Source organism: Choloepus didactylus, chromosome 1 (assembly GCF_015220235.1).
Source record: "Choloepus didactylus isolate mChoDid1 chromosome 1, mChoDid1.pri, whole genome shotgun sequence".
Classification (NCBI taxonomy): Eukaryota; Metazoa; Chordata; class Mammalia; order Pilosa; family Megalonychidae; genus Choloepus; species Choloepus didactylus.
In genome coordinates this window covers 239,193,556-239,210,610 of record NC_051307.1, presented here as the reverse complement: position 1 = coordinate 239,210,610, position 17,055 = coordinate 239,193,556, and the positions used below count along the sequence as shown (strand labels likewise).

Below are 17,055 nucleotides of genomic sequence, written 5' to 3'. Positions count from 1 at the left end.
TCCAAGGTTATTGTGATAAACAACATGAAAGGTCTTTACAAACTATAAAGCAATATATAAATACAAGGCATGTCATTATCATCACTATTGATTGTATCAAATTCTACCACTAGCTAGCTGAGTTCTGCTTTCCTTTCCTTTTGTAGAACAGAGACTGAAGGACAGAACTATTCGCCAAGCTGGCTAAGGATGCATATTGGTGACATGAAGAATGTCGTAAAAGATTTGTACTCTTATTAGTCTCCGGAGGGAGTTTCATATTTGACCAGAAATATAAAATTGCCTTAAATAAAAAACTAGTCTAGCCATTCTTCCTCCAAGTGTAGTCTTTTTTTTTCTACCAGGAAAATAAACCAGTTCAGTAAGTTTTGATTATTCAGCTGTAATTCTAATTTAAGCCCCACCAATTGATATTTGTACATATTTACCTTATATTTTTAACCTCCATTTTTTAAAAAAAAAATGGTAAATCTTGGATTGAACACTGTATTGGAATGAATGTAATTATAGAGATTGACAAATATTTTAATACTTGACAGCAGTTATTCCCACAGTAATTCCTCTGGGGTAGAATCATGTATTGGTTAAGCCCTTGGGTTCTGAAATCGGTCAGACTTGGGCTTGAATGGAGTCAGTTACTTGCTAGTTGGATGACCTTGGGCAAATTGCTTCACTGCTCTGTGCCTTTGTTTCTCCATCTGCAAAACTGGGACGATTTTAGCGACTTACTGGGGTGTCACCAAGAGTCGGTGATAAAATCTACTTAGAATTCTTGGCCCAGTGCCTGTTTGGAACGAGGAGTCAATAAATTGTAGCTATTAGTATAATTCAGGAATACCTAAAAGAATTTAGGAAATGAACCTGAAGACAATGGAATATCTTTGGGGGTGGCACAGAATAGAATCACATGGTATGCCCCTCTCCTGCCACATAATGTATTTATTTGGGCGAGGGGGTGTTCTGGTTTCTCTTACCGTCACGTGAAGGATAAACATCAGGAATAGAAGTTAGTTTCACACAGCAAGAAAGAAGTAGCCACATGGAGCTGGGAGACTAGGGTGGATTAGAAAGAGAAAGGCGAGGGTTTGTTGCCAGGGGCGTTTTCAGGGCACACCTACCTCTTCTTGAAGATAGGGGATTTGGGATGATGTACATCAGTTGTGTGCGGGAGACACAAACTTTTTCTTCTTCTTCCCCTTTTCTTTTTCCCTCTATTCCTGTTCCCAACCCAAATGTGTGTAAAAGAGCATCATCTCCTAGCCCCGATGAAGAAATAACCTCTGTGGGATATGCAGGGCACTTTAAATCCACAGTCCTATTGGCTCCTGTGTGGTGGGTGAGATTACTCCCATTTTACAGATGAGGAAACAGAGGCTCAGAGAAGGCACAGAAGCTACCCAAGGCCTCACATGCAGCTGGAAAATGGCAAAACCAGAATTTACATCTGTTCAGCTGATTTAACTGTATACACACAACTGTATACACTGTTTCAGTTCAGTATGGTTCTCTGTGACATTTCTGTGGCTCAGTGCCCTGCAAATAGGTCTCTTAGAAATAATTGTTTATATTAAAATATAAAATTTTAATAATAGTGAGTCTTGCTGACATTTTCTGAGTTCCTGCCACAGGTAGGCACAGAAGCAGGTTACGTTACTTGCTCAAGTTCTCAGAGGTAGTAAATGACAGAGGTGGCAATGGAATCTAGTTTGTCCCATTCCAAGGTGCATGTTATTAGTTCCCATTTCCTTTGAGAATCTAGGTTTGAGACAGGGGTGCCAATCTCTGAGCCCATATTTCTCAGGTAATATGTGTATGGCTTTTGCTATTTTGAGCTGGTCAGGTGGGATATGGTGGAGGGCCTGAGCATGCCCCTGGGAAGGGCGAGGCAAGGGGGTGTTGGCAATGGCTGTGGGCCAGTAGCATCTATTTATGAACTCTGCGATCTCCTGTCTCCAGGCGTGAAGCTATAATAAGCCCCATGATTCACCAACTGGACATCTCCCTGTGCTTTTTCCAAGCAGACTCTGTGGTTTCACACCTGCAGGCCGTAGCTCACACTGTTCCCTCCAGGAATACCCTGCCCATCCCCACCTCCCCTTGCCGTGCCTATCTGGGGAGACACACTGCAACTGCCACCTTCTCTAGGAAGCCTCAGTGGATTGTGTTATTTGTTATTCACTGGCATGGGTAGTCTATTCATTTCTGAACCCAAATGAAATCATTATACACTTTTAAAAAAAGCAAATTAAGGGGTATCCCTATTTTGAGTGTGAAATACCACACTCAGTGAAAAATACATGTTAATGACAATCTTGATAGGGGAAATTCCAGCCGTCAGTGACCATCTAGTGTTTGATTCCATTCTTACAGAATGAATCTTATTCTACCTTGAAAGCATTCATAATGGGTTTGATCTCCCTGATAGAATGTAGGGAACTTTTGAGCGTTCCCACAGGCAGAGTCTAGTGTCAGTCTGGGTTTGAAGTGCTTTACCTCGAGTAAGCCACTTCCCATATCTGAGCCTTGGTTTCTTCTTCTGTCTAAGAGCAATACTAATACTTATGTTGTCAGGTTGTTGGGAGGGACAGAATGAGGTAATAATAATTGCTACCATTTATTGAGTGTCTACTATGTGCCAGGCACTGTGCTAAGCTTAGCTTTACATTCTTATTTGATCCTCAAAAGAGCTCTCGTCATTCCTGATGAACCTTACCCTACCATATCCCCCCCCCCCCCGGTGGCACTTAACATCTTTACATCTTCTATCATATTATATAATTTACTCATTAGTTTTCATCTTCCTTACCCAGGGCCTCCTTGCATAGCTCCAGGGGGCACGGTTCACAATGCACTCTGAGTTGGGCTCCAGGGGTGCTTTTACTGAGAATTTTAACGTGACTGGTGATGACTCCCCAGAGTGGTGCCATGTGGATGCCCTGCCCTGACTAAAATGTAAGCTCCTGGAGGGCAGGGATTTGTGTGTGTGTGTGTGCTTTTTTTGACCATTGCTGTATTCCTCCTTGCCTGACATATAGTAAGCTTACAATAAATAGTTGTTGAAAGAATGAATGGAAAAAGCCCCCAGGGAGAGCCCATTTTACTGGTGAGTAACCTGCGGCTCCACGAGTATTTCACTTACCCAAAGCCGGGTCAGTGTCTGTTTCCAGCGTCCAACCTCTCAACCACTTTGCAGAGCTGTACGTGTAAAACACCTGGCAGAATCCCTGCCACCTAGTAATTGCTCAACAAATATAAATGTATGTTCCTACATGGGTCAGACCCACCACTAGGCTCTTTGGACAGAGTGACAAACTGTCACAAAGCTGTTGCTTTGAGAAATTGGATTTAGTTGCTTGGTGTAAAGGAAAGATGGACCTTTATGCTTTGAATGGAAAATCCCTAACAAAGCTGTTAATGGTTGGAGTTTTCAGGGGCCTCTCAGGCTTTCCCAACCCCATTCTTTTTCCTGCTGCCTTCTCTTTTGTGAACGATTCTTCCCCTTTTTTGCTTGCAGTGAGTTCTGCTCTCCTGTAGGCTACAATGTGTCAGTTGTTATAAAATCCAGGAGGCGGAGTCTAGTGACGAGGGCGGTGGGGGAGAGCTGAGCCAGCTTTGCAGGGCGAGCAGTCCAGCCTTGGGTTCTCCCGTTGCAGCAGGAAAACTTCCATCTCGCTCTCCTGGCTTTGAGCCTCACTGTACATCAGACCAGAGGCGCCGAAGGGAGGATGCGAGATGACCGGCCCTCTGGCAACCTGACCATCTCTTTAGCAGAGCCTTGGAAAGCCAGCCGGGGGCTGTCTGCACGACCAAGGAGGCGCCTCTCGTGGATGTGTGTGTGTGAGTGAGTGAGCGAATGTGTGTGCGCGTGTGAGTGAGGGTGTGTGTGTACACTGTGGCTGTGTATGTGTGTCCAGATGAGTGTGTGAGTGCACGTGAATGTGTATGTGTGCATGTGCGTAAGTGCTCTTGGTTATTATTTTTTTTGGAAGAAAAATCTTGAAAATCTGGGGCAGGTTGCTGTGCTTTTAGGGTGGTTCTTTTGCAAGAGGCGCTGACCAGTGCGATCTATTAGAGCCATTTCTCGGCAAGAGAAGAGAATTTTTTCCCCCTGAAGGAGAAGGATTTTTCCCCCCATTCTGCAGCCAAGGAAAAGAGATTAGCCCCTAAACCTGTGAAATCGACCAGAGCTGTGTGATTCCCAGGGTTTGAGAGAGGACTCGGGAAGAAAAGGAGAAATAAATCAAACAGCTTGCCTGTTCCTTCGGCCCCGTCGGAAGATGTCATCTCAAACTAAGTTCAAGAAAGACAAAGAGATCATTGCCGAATATGAAGCCCAAATAAAAGGTGAGATGCCGGCTGGGGAGTTTTCCCTCCCCTCCTCCCCTTTTCTCCTGCTCTGGCTTTTTTAATTCCTTTTTCCTCCCTGCCATCATGAAATGTTGTTATGCATCAGTAATCTTATTGTGAGGAGGAACAGCGGCAGCCACACAAGTCCGGACTGGTTTCAGCTGCAGATAGCGCTGGGGCTGGGTGTATGGATTATAGAATGGGCAGCAATCACTGCATTGCAGGTGTGTGAGGAGGATCCTATGCCCGACTTTAGGAGTGTCGCTGACACTCCATCATCTTGACTGTGGCATGTCACTCTAAAGGCCATTTTGACAGTCACCACCCCCACCATCCCCAGATGGGAAAAGATATTGATGTATATTTTTTATAGATCTGTGTTTTGTTGTTGCTTTTTTGGGGGGGCAGGGGGAGGCGGTTTGTTGTTTTGCCTTCGCCTCTTTCTCCGGGCTGGAATTCTCAGGCATGTGACAGGGAGGCAGCATCCCCCTGCACTTCTTTGTCGGGGTCTCTCAGCCAGCCTGGGTTGCCATGGATTAACTGTTATGAGGCATATTGATCCAAACTAATGCAGGCATAAAGAAGGGGCTCGGTGCGGAAACATTCTGTCTCGCAGTGTGCAGCACCAGTCCTGGTCCGTGCACCAGCGTTCAGGGTCATCAGCCTTCATTCAAAGCAAACGACTCAGCGTGCCATTGGGGTTGGTAGGCCCTGCCTGGCTTCAGTGCTTCCTGGGGAAGCCTGCCAAGAGGATGAGCTGACCTCTGGCTGCTTGTTCCAGCTCTGGTGCCACTGGGTACCTGCTTCTTTTGGAGGCCGACACCACAAGTCCACACTAGCAAGGCAAGATAGGAAAACAGCCACAATCAAGTAGATAAACACAGGCAGAATCCTCAAGCAGGCCAGACTGGGGCTTCTCCACCCCAGTGAGTTCTAGGTTCAGCTTGGGCAGGGAAAACCTAAAAGCATCAACCACTCTGCTCACCATTTCTCCCAGGATGTACCCTCAGGGAGCCTGGGCCCATGCCTCTGACCATTCGTTTTTCTATCTGGTCGTGGTGTCTCCTTGCTGCAACACAGGGCATGTTGTGATCTTTCTCTCATAGAAAGAGTAGAGACAGAATACATCCTCAGTGAGATGCTGAGGCCTATTCTTGAGGTTACTGAGCAGACTATTAAGCAAGTTGGTTATCTGGAGCTCCAAAGAGCTGAGGTTGCCACACCTGCTTCTAGGTGCTGCTGCAGTTGGGTCGCCTCCTAGGAAAAGCAGGAGGCTGGGTTACCACGGTTGCTGAACACACATCAGATGCTCGGGAAACTTTGGGAGGGCAGCAGCCATCAGGGGAGGGTTTTTTGTTTTCTTTTGTTTTGTTTGTTTGCTTTTTTCAGTCTCACCAACAGTGTTTTACCTTTTGGTTCTGGTCAGACCTGGCATGCTAATCACCTCTTTGTAGACCCCACGGTGAATCTGAGCAGGAAAACGCTTCTCTTCCCTCCATCTCCTTCTCTTAGGTTTCAGTTCAGTGTAGTAAAGAGTGACTTTTGATGTTTCTGCCTTGCTGAAAATTTAGAAACAAGCCCTATATTGATCAGAAATTTGAATTTACCCGGGTGCTCAATGCAAAGACTCAGTTTCAGTCCTTGAATATAGACTTTTTAGGGAAGTTTTGTTTTATAAGGCTAATTTAGCTGATTATTTTTTTCAAACTGAGGTTCTCATGAAAAATGCCATCATACAGAAGGGGATGTTGAGTTTTAAACAGTTTGGGTTTTATAAGCATCATTGCGGTGGGAAATGTGCTTATCTCATTTTTAAAGGATTGCTACCACTGGGCCAGTGAACTTTAACTGAAGATCAATTGAGCATTTACTGCTCTGGCTGATTGTTTTACTTTTTATCTTTCACCTTTATTTGGACAACTAATTAGCAAGCACAGGTAATGAATTTCATCAGGAAATTTGTCCATATGATCTTGTCTCTTCCATACTCTAAATTTCTCTACATTCTGGTTAAAGGAGCTTAATTTTATTTCCAATTCACAAGACTTGGGCCAGGATATGACTATACCTGAAACCCTCTGAAATCTGTTCTTTTTTTTTAAGTCATCATTATAATTATTGACATGTGTAAGGGTTTTACAGTTTCTAAGATTTACTCTCCAACATCACTATGCTTGGTCCATACAATGTACAGGAAGGGTTATTATGAGCTCAGTGTCACACATGAGAAAACTGAGGCCCAGTAATGTTAAATGACTTGTCCAAGGTCACAAGGCTGGGAATATGAAGGCTGGTTTTCTTCCAGGCATAGTGTTCCCAATACATTGTTTGCCTGAAGCTGCCCCTTGAAGGATTGATGTCAGTAGCAGATGGCAGTTTTGGGGTGGGGACTGGCTGCCTCTTGATCAAGCTCCATTGTTTACCCTCTTTCATCCCGTTGCCTTTGTTGTTTGCCTCTGAAGAATGATTGCCCAATAACCAAAAATAATGCCTGATGCCAGTTACTTTTCTCCCTGGTTGTCCTTTGGCCTATTTGGTGCATAGATTTTATACTATATTAATGTTTGTGAAGGGAACTTTTGATTTTTAAAAATGATGCCGAGTTCTTTGTTGACTTACTCCCTTTTATCTCTTTTTGAGTAATTTATTGTTTAATGTTTTAACAAGGTATTTTTTCTATTGTAAAAATTTTTAAACTCATGCCTTCTCTTACCAATCAGATACTTGAGTCCCTTTGATTATATGCTCACAAAGCATTTATATACCATATGCTTGTACATCCTTGGTGATGGGGAACTCACTACTCCCCAAATCCTTTTCTTGGGCAGCTTTGGCTAGTATATCTTTTCTTATGTTGAGTTAAATGTGTCTCTCATCCACCTGTAGCTTCTGCCACATGAGACTTCATAGAACAAGACAGATGCCTCTTCCCCATGACTGCCCACTGGATATTTAGAGACTCTGAATATAGTCTCTGGACTATGATTATACTCGTGTCCGCATAGAAGATGGTTTGCTACCACTTAACATATTCACTCTCCATTGGATCTCTTGCACCCTGGGTTGCAAACTCTGATGCCTTTGAGTGCTCAGCAGTTATAGGATAATAAATGAATGAAGCTGTGATCTGGCCAAGTGAGGTGATTTGTGGCAGCTGGCCTACCATTGCAGTGAGGGTTATCTAAGAAGGGGTGGTGCTGATTATGGGGAACAGAGAGCACATATCCTGTCTAACAACTGTCACCTCCTTCATGCTCCATGTAATGCTTCCATTAATAAAACCCAAGCATCAAATTAGCCCTTTTCACTGCCCACCCTTGTACTGCACCATGTAAATTATGTCTGCTATACTTCTCCAATCTACTAGGCTAGGAACCTTGTCAGAGAGAAGAAAGTGAAATGGATGTAACATGACTTGTTCTTTGGTGATCCTATGCTGTCTCTAAATAGACATTGCTTCCTGTCTTAGGTGCTGTCCTAGAATCTGTTCAAGAACCTTGCCTGAGAGTGACATCACGTTCTCTGGATTGGAACTGGCAAGCTATAATTCCTTCCAAAGCCCTTTGAAAATCAGAACAACATTTGCCAGTCTCCAGCTTTATGGTACTTATCCTGTTCTCCACAATTCCCTCAGAGATCACTGATAGTGTTTGGTGATCTTATTTACAGGGCTTCTCAGTATCCTGGGCTCTGATTTATCTTGCTGTCAGACATAATGGCCTGTTCTACACTTATTGAGAGTTTATATTTCCATTTCAACCTAATAGAAGATTGAAATGGAAATGCAGTGATTGACTTTAATATTTTATTTTGTATTTCACATTGATAGTCGTTTTAGGCTATCTTCTTAATAACAAAAGTGTAGAATTTCAGGGAACAAAAGCAGGTATTAAGATGACAGCGATTCATTTATTCACTCATTTATGCATTTATTCAACAAACATTGTATCTATTTTGTACTTTATCTTGTGCTGGGTTTTGAAAAGATGCTACATATATGGTATATTCTTTGCTAAGAGTTTTCTTGGAATATGGGGATCAAATAATAGAAGAAAATAAAAAAACAAAACATAACAAATCTTCCAACTTCCAACTGAGCAATAGAATGAGCTTAGTTTTGAAGAGGGTATGCATGCTATGGGGTGACTGGAGGACTTCCCGAGGAGCCCTTGGGGCCTTTGACAGCAGGCTGGGTTGGGGAAGCAGTGGAGAGTGGTGGGGACTGTGGCCAATAGAGGAGGTAGCTGTTGCTCAGCTCTAGCCAGTCATTGTCATGTGGGATTGTGAGCCCAGAGTGGCCAGATCTTTCAGTGTTTCAAGGGAATCTGGATTTTTAAACAAAATCTCCTTATTTTTCAATGTTATCTCAAATTTTTAAAACCACTCTGCTGGCTGAACAAACATGTCAGTAGGACAGTTTCAGCCCATGGGTCACCTGTTTGCAACTTACAAGTTAAAATGTATAATAGACCTTGGTGACTGGGCCTCAGCCAATTTTCCTGTTTCATCTGTAGTCATTTTCTCTATAATAGGCCTGCACTCTTGTATTCACACTAGACCAATTCCTCTTTTCTGAATCCTTCATGCCCTTTCCTACATTCATAGCTTTCCCCATTTGAGCCTTTGCTCTGCTTAAAGTGCTCCCTCTCCTCCTCCTTTTTAATTATTTCCCCCCCTGGCTGACACCTGATCATCCTCCAATGCCTAGTCAAATGATACCTTCTTCCAGGATGCCTCCTCAACCCTCCTAGGTAAAATGAATGGTTCTCTCATATCTGCTCTCTATTCTGAACCTTATTATCCTTTATTGCAATTTTGGGTTTGGGCTCTTGGCCACGGATTCCCAAGGGCAATGATGCCTATGGTCATCTTTGTATCCCCAATGTCTTGGCACATGATTGGTCAAGTGGCTGATCAATTACTAATAGGAAGTTTTAATCTTATAATGTGTAGTTGAAGCAGGTATTATTTTTTTTTTTTTTTGACACCCATACCTTATGTTACATTGAAAGTAAGGGTTGTTTTTTGTTTTTTGTTTTTGGAAAAGAAATAATCTTCATGGTTTTCTGATTTTCCTTGCTTGTCCCTGGTAGGGAATATATTTATTAGTGGAGATTTGGTGTTGAAGCCAATGGTCCTTGACAGGGTGACATCTGCCAGTTGTGCTGGGGTGTGGGCTATGGAGCACTGCAGTGCAGCAGTCTGGGGAATGAATGGATCTGGGAATCCATGTTGGCCATTTCTGGAGTTTTCACCACCAGAGTTTATATGTTAGGAATGACCTTCCCTTTCCTATAGCCCCTATTCATTCATTCATTCATTCATTCAGTGACTGCTATAAGCCATGCTTTAGGCTATACAACTTTATTTGCAGTGGGAGATAATTTTAGCATGTATGTCTCAGTCAAATATAGAGTATCCCATTTTGTGTTCCCCAGACTGGTGAGATAGTCATTATTATTCCCATTTTATAGATTAGAAGCTGAGGTTCAGAGAAATAAATTGCATTAGATTTCACCGCAAATAGTGGCAGAGCTAGGATTTAAATCATAGTCTTCCAAACTCTGGGTGGGAAAGCAAGATGCATGCCAGGACAATGTGGCTCTGTATCCAGGGATTTCGTCAGTGGGGACCCAGTTTTGGAAGGGTCTTAATCTTTGACTTCCTACTCTTCTTAACACCCCTAAAATCCTTCTACTTATGAGGGGTGACAATGTGATTGGGAAAGCCATGTGGATCACACTCCCCTTTGTCCAGTGTATGGATGGATGAGTAGAAAAACGGGAGCAAAAAAAAAAGAAAGGCATAGAGTTTTCTTTTTTACTTTAATTGTTCTTTTTCACTTTAATTTTTATTCTTATTAATTTTGTGTGTATGGTAATGAAAAGGTTCAAAAATTGATTTTGGGGATGGACGCACAACTATATGATGATATTGTGAACAATTGATTGTACGCTTCGTATGACTACATGGTATGTGAATATACCTCAATAAAATTGAATTATTAAAAAAAAAATCCTTCTAATCCAACCTCTCCTAGTACCCAATTGATGCCAGCTAGGCTGTGTCTGATCCCTTCACTGTGTAATATAATTTCTTGGAAATGCTGTCTTCACTCAGTTTCGGGCCCTGGCTAGAGGCTTGTCAGTTTTTCCCATCTTGAACAGTTGATTAAGTTCAGACCCTAGTTACTTCCCTCATCAGGCTCTCACACTCCAGGGGCTACTATGCACTCATCCTATTGCCCTGGGTTCAGGTATCTCACAACGAGGGACAACTCTGTGCCCGGAGCAAGCAAAATTACTCAAATTAGCCAATCCACTGGGAAGCTATGAAACTTAGGTAGCCCCTCCTCACTTGTTATAGTTAAGTTGCCTCCTAAAGCTCCAGCGTACTGTTACTCTGTTCCCCGGTGTAGCCCCCTGTATGGCCCTGCATGACAGCCTTCTCTCATTTGGAGCTGTGAGTAATTAAAACTTCTGCCTTTCTTATATCTGAGCCTTTTTGTGTTAGGCCCTGCCATCCAAAGAACCTATAACCATACCTAATATCTTCTGATTCTGAAATGTACTACCACCCCAGGGAGTCATCTTTGGGTAAGTACCCACTAAGAGCACCCCTCTGAGTGACTCTGACAGTGGTTACCAGACCTACATCTCAATGGGCCACTTGTCCAACAACCTGGAAATACAGATTTTTCAGAACCGGAAGTTTTGCATGTCGTATAGTGCAACTCTCCACCCCACCCTACCCTTTTTTTTTTTTTTTTCAGATATGGAAACTGATGCTCAGAGAGGTGCTCTGGTTTGCAGATTATTTTCTAGGCTGTATCTCCCTGAGGACATAAGCTGCATCCTAATGCCTGGCATCTATTTACATGTGATTCATAAATGTTAGTTGAGTTGAATTGCTCTGGTGGGTGGGGAAGCTGGGGTGGTGGCAGTTGCCCAAGGAAGCAAAACCCAAGTGGTACCTTGGACAGAAGGATGAGGCAAGGGTGTAGCAGATAAGGGTTGGAGAGGTCAGGAGGAGTTGAGATAGACTGATTCTGGAAATTGAGCTTTTCCTTTGTTGCTGCCAGGAAGGGGGCAGGGAGTAACATCTTAAAGGTGCTGAGCTTGAGATCTTTTGGCCTAACAAAGGGCCCAGGAAGCTATGTTATGGGCTTGATTTCAGTTGAAAGTGATTGAATCTTGGTGGCTTGGTGTTTATAAAATATCGTGTCTGGTCAGAATTGGCGCTCTGGCTGTATTCTTTTTAATCATTAGGCCAGTTTATATTTGTTGTAGTGTTCCCTGATATGTATTCCGAAAAACAGAATGTAAAGAGGCATTGGGTGAAAAAAAAAGTTCTGTGGTCAAATAGGTCTTGGAAATTCCAGGATAAATTGTGTTAAATAAGTTTGTTTGCCACAGGACTTCTAGGAACCTCGAATGTGTGAAGCATGAATCACCAAGAAGGGGCCAGAGTGTTTCTTCAAACTTATTTGATCTTGTAGACCTTTTTTCTTGGAATATCTCACAAGACTACATTACAATACATTTTGGAAAATGCCAGGCTACGCCGCAATTTTTAGATGTACAGATTCCTTCTTTTACCTTTTCCCCAGTTCTCTAATTTTATTTTTTTCTCTAAGAAAAATATAAAAAGAAAAGGGAAAGAGGTAAAACAAATGTGTATCCAGTTCAGCTAAGTGATATCAATATGGTGCTTTGAGGTCACTTAGAAAATGTGGGTTTTGACATTTCCAATTATGGAGTGGTCAACCATTGATTTAAAATAGTAATTTGGAAACAGCTCACTGATCAATATGCATTGTGTGTGTGTGCATGCACTCTGTGCGTGATGGGGATAGGGGTGTGGTGTGCAGGACAAGTGTTCGAGGTGCCTTAAATGGACCTGGGCTCTGTCCCTGGATTGCACAGTTAATGCCAGATGATAATGGTGTAGTACTATGAGACAACAAATTTCAGTTGTTTCCAGCACCTAGTTTGTGGTAATTTGTTACAGGACATATAGAAGATCACTGCCCATTGTGCGTTAGAGTGAAGCAATCTCCACCACAAATTCAGGGGGACAGGGAATATGCTTTTCTTTATTTTTCAGTAGTAAATCAATTTCTATTTCACATCTCCGTTCTACTGGGGGTGACAGAAATAAATTTAAATCAACTTGGGGTTTCTCTCCCTTTTCGTTCAGAGTTGTGTCCCAAGGTCCAGGGGGACATAGGCAGCGCCAAGGCTATTGTGGGGGACAGCTGATTGGCAGCTACTGAGATATCTCCTTTCTATTTGCTCTTCAGTGGCTGGCCTTTGCCAGTGAGTATTTTTTCATTCCCAACTCTAAGTCTCCTTCACATGTCCAGCCCCTCTCAGGTCCTTCCATGTGATTTTCAGGCACCCAGGGACCCTAAGGGATTCTGGATGTGTGTCACAGACTTGTCTTACCAGCTCTAGCACTCATTTCTCTTCCAATACTTCACTAGGTGTCTTAGTTACCTAGGACTCCTGTAACAAATTACCACAAACTAGGTGGCTGGAAACAACTGAAATTTTTGTCTCATAGTTCGGAGGCTAGAAGTCTGAAATGAACATGAAAACCAACATGAAACCTGTAGGAGTGAATCCTTCCTTGCCTCTTCTAGCTTCTGGTGTTTGCTGGAAATCCTTGTTCCTTGATGTGCAGATGCATCATTCCCATTGCTGCTTTCGTCATTACATGGCCTTCTCCTTGGTGTCTGTCTGTCTTCTCCCCTTCTTTTATGGATACTAGTCATATTGGATTAAGGGCCTTCAGGATGACCTCATTTTATCCTAACTAATTCCATTGGAAATGACCCTTTTTTCAATTAAGGTCATATTCTGGGGTACTGGGGGTTATACTTCAGTTAGAAAGTGACCCAACTCTTCCCTGTTCTTAGATTCTCATCACTTTCCCTCCCTGGGCTTGTTTGGGGTACTTCAAGGTATAAGTTTTTTTTCTTATAGACCCATATCTATATACAGCTTGCTCTACTTGATCCTACCCTTTGGCCCAGGAAATCTTTATAAGGTGTGGGGGGGGGAGGGGGATGGAAGCGGGAAAGTGGTGGGGGCAGTACCATGGCTCTCCCTTATCAGACATTCACTAAAAGCTATTGTCCATACCTCACATTCTTTCTCTTCTTCCCGAGGGCTAGACTTTTGAAAGCCACAAGCAAAGCATTGACTCTTTCTTTGTATTATCCTTGATGCAGCGAACACAGAATGCTTTCCCTGATGGAACTGGGCCCAAAGGGTCCAAGGAAATATGGAGGGAAAACCCTCAATATTTTAAAATATTAATTGCAGTGAATTTCCTTCTCCTGACCCTGATCACTGTCACTTCTTGCTGGGACCATGACAGCATTCTCCTAACTCATGGTTTCTTACCCTCGGCGCTGTTGACCTTTTAGGCAGGATAATTTTTTGTTTTGGGGACTGCCTTGTACATTGTAGGATGTTTAGCATCCTTGGCCTCTACCCGCTAGATACTAATAGCACCCCCTAGGTATGACCAAAAATGTCTCCAGACATTCCCAAATGCCCCCAAGGGCTCAAAATCTTCCCTAACTGAGAAACACTGACCTAGCTCGTCTCCCTGCTTCTTGTCTTGTCCTCATAGTCTATTCCACACACCTCCCCTCCAACAGCAGCCACCAGTAATCCTTCTACCATTTAAATCTGATCATGTCACTCTCCTGCTTAAAACCCTCCAGTAGCTTTTCATTGTATGAAAATAGAATCCAAACTCTTTACAAACTCCTTGACTGGGCTTACAAAGCCCATAATCTGCCCACCTCATCTCCCACCTCTCTCCACGCTACCCTTGCTAATTAACATTCCCGCCATGCTGGCCTTTGCTGGTTCCTTGAACTCTTCAAGTTTGTACCACCTTTGGGTCTTTGTACTTATCTTTGCCCTCTTTCTATAATGCTCTTCCCCTGGATTATCACATGGCTGGCTCCTTGGTATTCACCTTTTGGTTTAAATGTCATTTTCTGACCACCCAATCTCAGGTGGTCATCCAATAGCTCTCTTGGATCAGCTAACTTGAATTCTCAGCAGAGGACCTAATGGCGACAGGATATTTTTCCTTCTCTGTTTGTTCATTTCTTCTGTTTATCAGGATTGAAGCTCTATAAGAACAGGACTTTTGTTTTTCTTATTCATTTATGTTTTTCTACCACCTAGAACAGTACTTTGTGTGTAATAGGTGGCTATAATTTCTGTTGAATGAGCGAATGAACTTAGATGCCTATGTGATGAACTTTGCTCGCAAACACATATAGATCTTATGCTCTGGGGTGGAGGGGATTGTACTGGGAATTTCAGTTAAGAGGCACATAATGAAACAGATCCAGGCTTTTCCTCAAACCCTGACTGAGAGGTACCTCAGGAAGATGAAGAATCCGAAAGAGCAACTATTGTACCTATGCAGAGCCATCCAAGGGATGGCTTAGTACGGAGTGGATTCCTCATCCCTAGAGACCAGATGGCCATCTGCAAGGGATACTGCAGAGAATCCAGTGCATCCATTAATTGAGTTTCTAGTATGTATCTGAGACGAGGGCACAGACATAGGTAGAATATAGTCCTTGTCCCTGTCTTTGATGGACTAATAGTTTTTAGCAAAGACATTTAAAAATAGGTTAATCAGTTATAGTGTGGTAAGTGCTGGGAAAGTGCTGGAATTATGCACTGTAGTAACTCAGAGTAGAAGTGACAGCTTTGCCTGGGAGAGCTGGAGAATTTCTTACAGAGGAGAGGACTTCTGGGTAAGGTTTTGAAAGATGAATAGAAGCTCTCCAAGTGGTGAAAGGCATTTCATGAAGAGAGAAAAGAATGTGTAAAAGCATGAAGATCGTGAAGGGGTGTTTGGGAAGTAGTGAGAAATTTGATGTGGCTGAAACCCAGAATAGGTGGAATGGAGTTGGGGGGAGAGATGAGGCTGGGAAGGAGAGGCAAGTAAAGTGTCTTTCTAACCACTGGATCCTATGGGTGTCTGACCTAGAAATGGTGTGATGTGAGTCTTATTTTTTATAACAGTTTCTTCTTTGATTATGGAAGCAATGCATGCTCATTATAAAAAAGTTTTGAAAATACAGAAAAATACAAAAGAGAAAAAATCTGTAAACTACTACCTGAGATATTCACTGTTAACATTCAGCATATTTCTTACAGACTTTATATCTTTAGAGCTATCTATGTATTATATCTGTATATGACAAAAAATGGTATCATGGCAACCACAGAGACCAAGATGGCAGAGTGAGATGCTTCAGGGCTCCGTTACCCCTGCAGAAGCTGAATGACTAGCAAAATCTGGCAGAAACATCTTTCTCAAAGCTCCAGAGAACAGTTAAAAGACCACATAACAGGGTGAGCGCTGAATCAAGAAAAAGGTTACTTAAAAGCAGTAGGATCTCATGACACCTGCCCCCACTCCTTATCAGCTTGGCGCAGAACCAGTTGCATTCCCTGGACCCAGTGCAGATCCTAGGTCCCAGTTTCAGAGGAAGCAGAGAAATCCTTGTGCACATACTGGGAGCATGTATTTCTGGTCCAATCTGTCTGGTGGTGGCTTAGGGACTCACTGTGTGCTTCATGAAGAAGGCAGCTCACCAAGCTCTCCTACAAAATGCTGTGAGAGAGCAGTCATGTGGCTGCCCCAAGCAAGGGATTGCTGGCTGTAGGACATAGAGTGCAGGGCCCAGGGCTGTGAGTAAACTGTTTATTAGGGAAGAGGGGACACTTGTATCCATGTAAATGGGAGAATTCCTAGGGCCACATATGCATGCTCAAGACAAGCTGCATGCACAGAAATTCTCATTATATGCATAAGCCCTGAAGGAGAGAGCACTGGCACAGGTTAGTCTGCAAGGATTAGAAAAAGTGTTTTCTTTTTATCCTTTTTTTTTTTTTTTTTTTGTTCCTTGCATTCAAGGCAAGATCTGACTCAATATTAGCTGGAAACAAGCTTAAGGAACAGATGCCTCAGAGTCTAAATTCCAGTGTTAATATATTAAAATATCAAAATGTCCAGGTTTCAACCAAAGGTTACAAGACATTCAAAGAAACAGGAAGTGATGACCCAAGCAAAAGAAAAGATTAAAGCATTAGAAACTATCAGTGAGGAAGATCAGACCTGGGATACACTAGACAAAGATTTTTTTTTTTTTCATTTTTATTGAGCTTGTTCAGATACCATACAATTATCCAAAGATCCAAAATGTACAATCACTTGCCCCTGGGTACCTTCATACAGCTGTGCATCCATTATACTTAATTTTTGTTCAATTTTTAGAAACTTTTCATTACTCCAGACTAGAAATAAAGTGAAAGATGAAAAAAGAAAAAAAGAGAAGGAAACTCTAATCCTCCCCTATCCCTAACCAACCCCCCTCAATTGTTGACTCCTAGTATTGATATAGTATATTTGTTACTGTTTATGAAAAAATGTTGAAATACTACTAACTGTAGTATATAGTTTGTAATAGGTATATAGTTCTTCCCTATATGCCCCTCTATTATTAACTTCTAATTGTATTGTCATACATTTGTTCTGGTTCATGGAAGCGATTTCTAGTATTTGTACAGTTGATCATGGACATTGCCCACCATAGGATTCAGTTTTATACATTCCCATCTTTTGACCTCCAACTTTCCTTCTGGTGACATATATGACTCT

General features: G+C 42.5%; 1 protein-coding gene across 8 annotated transcripts in view; it reads left to right on the top strand.

Moving 5' to 3' along the window:
• SRGAP3 (SLIT-ROBO Rho GTPase activating protein 3) overlaps positions 1–17,055 on the top strand; it is a 355,578-nt gene that overhangs the window by 88,036 nt on the left and 250,487 nt on the right. For 3 of the 8 annotated variants that reach the window (XR_005211341.1, XM_037800909.1, XM_037800928.1), the window contains exons 1-2: positions 3,633–4,344; positions 7,817–7,950. The exons of 1 other annotated variant lie outside the window; for it this stretch is intronic. Coding sequence is in view for 4 of the 7 variants with exons in the window: in XM_037800909.1 (XP_037656837.1) it covers positions 7,948–7,950 (3 nt within the window). In the remaining 3 variants the exon portion in view is untranslated. Of the gene's footprint in view, positions 1–3,632; positions 4,345–7,816; positions 7,951–17,055 lie in introns of those variants that run through there. 4 more of the 8 variants (XM_037800931.1, XM_037800916.1, XM_037800911.1 and 1 more) reach the window with 2 other exon arrangements.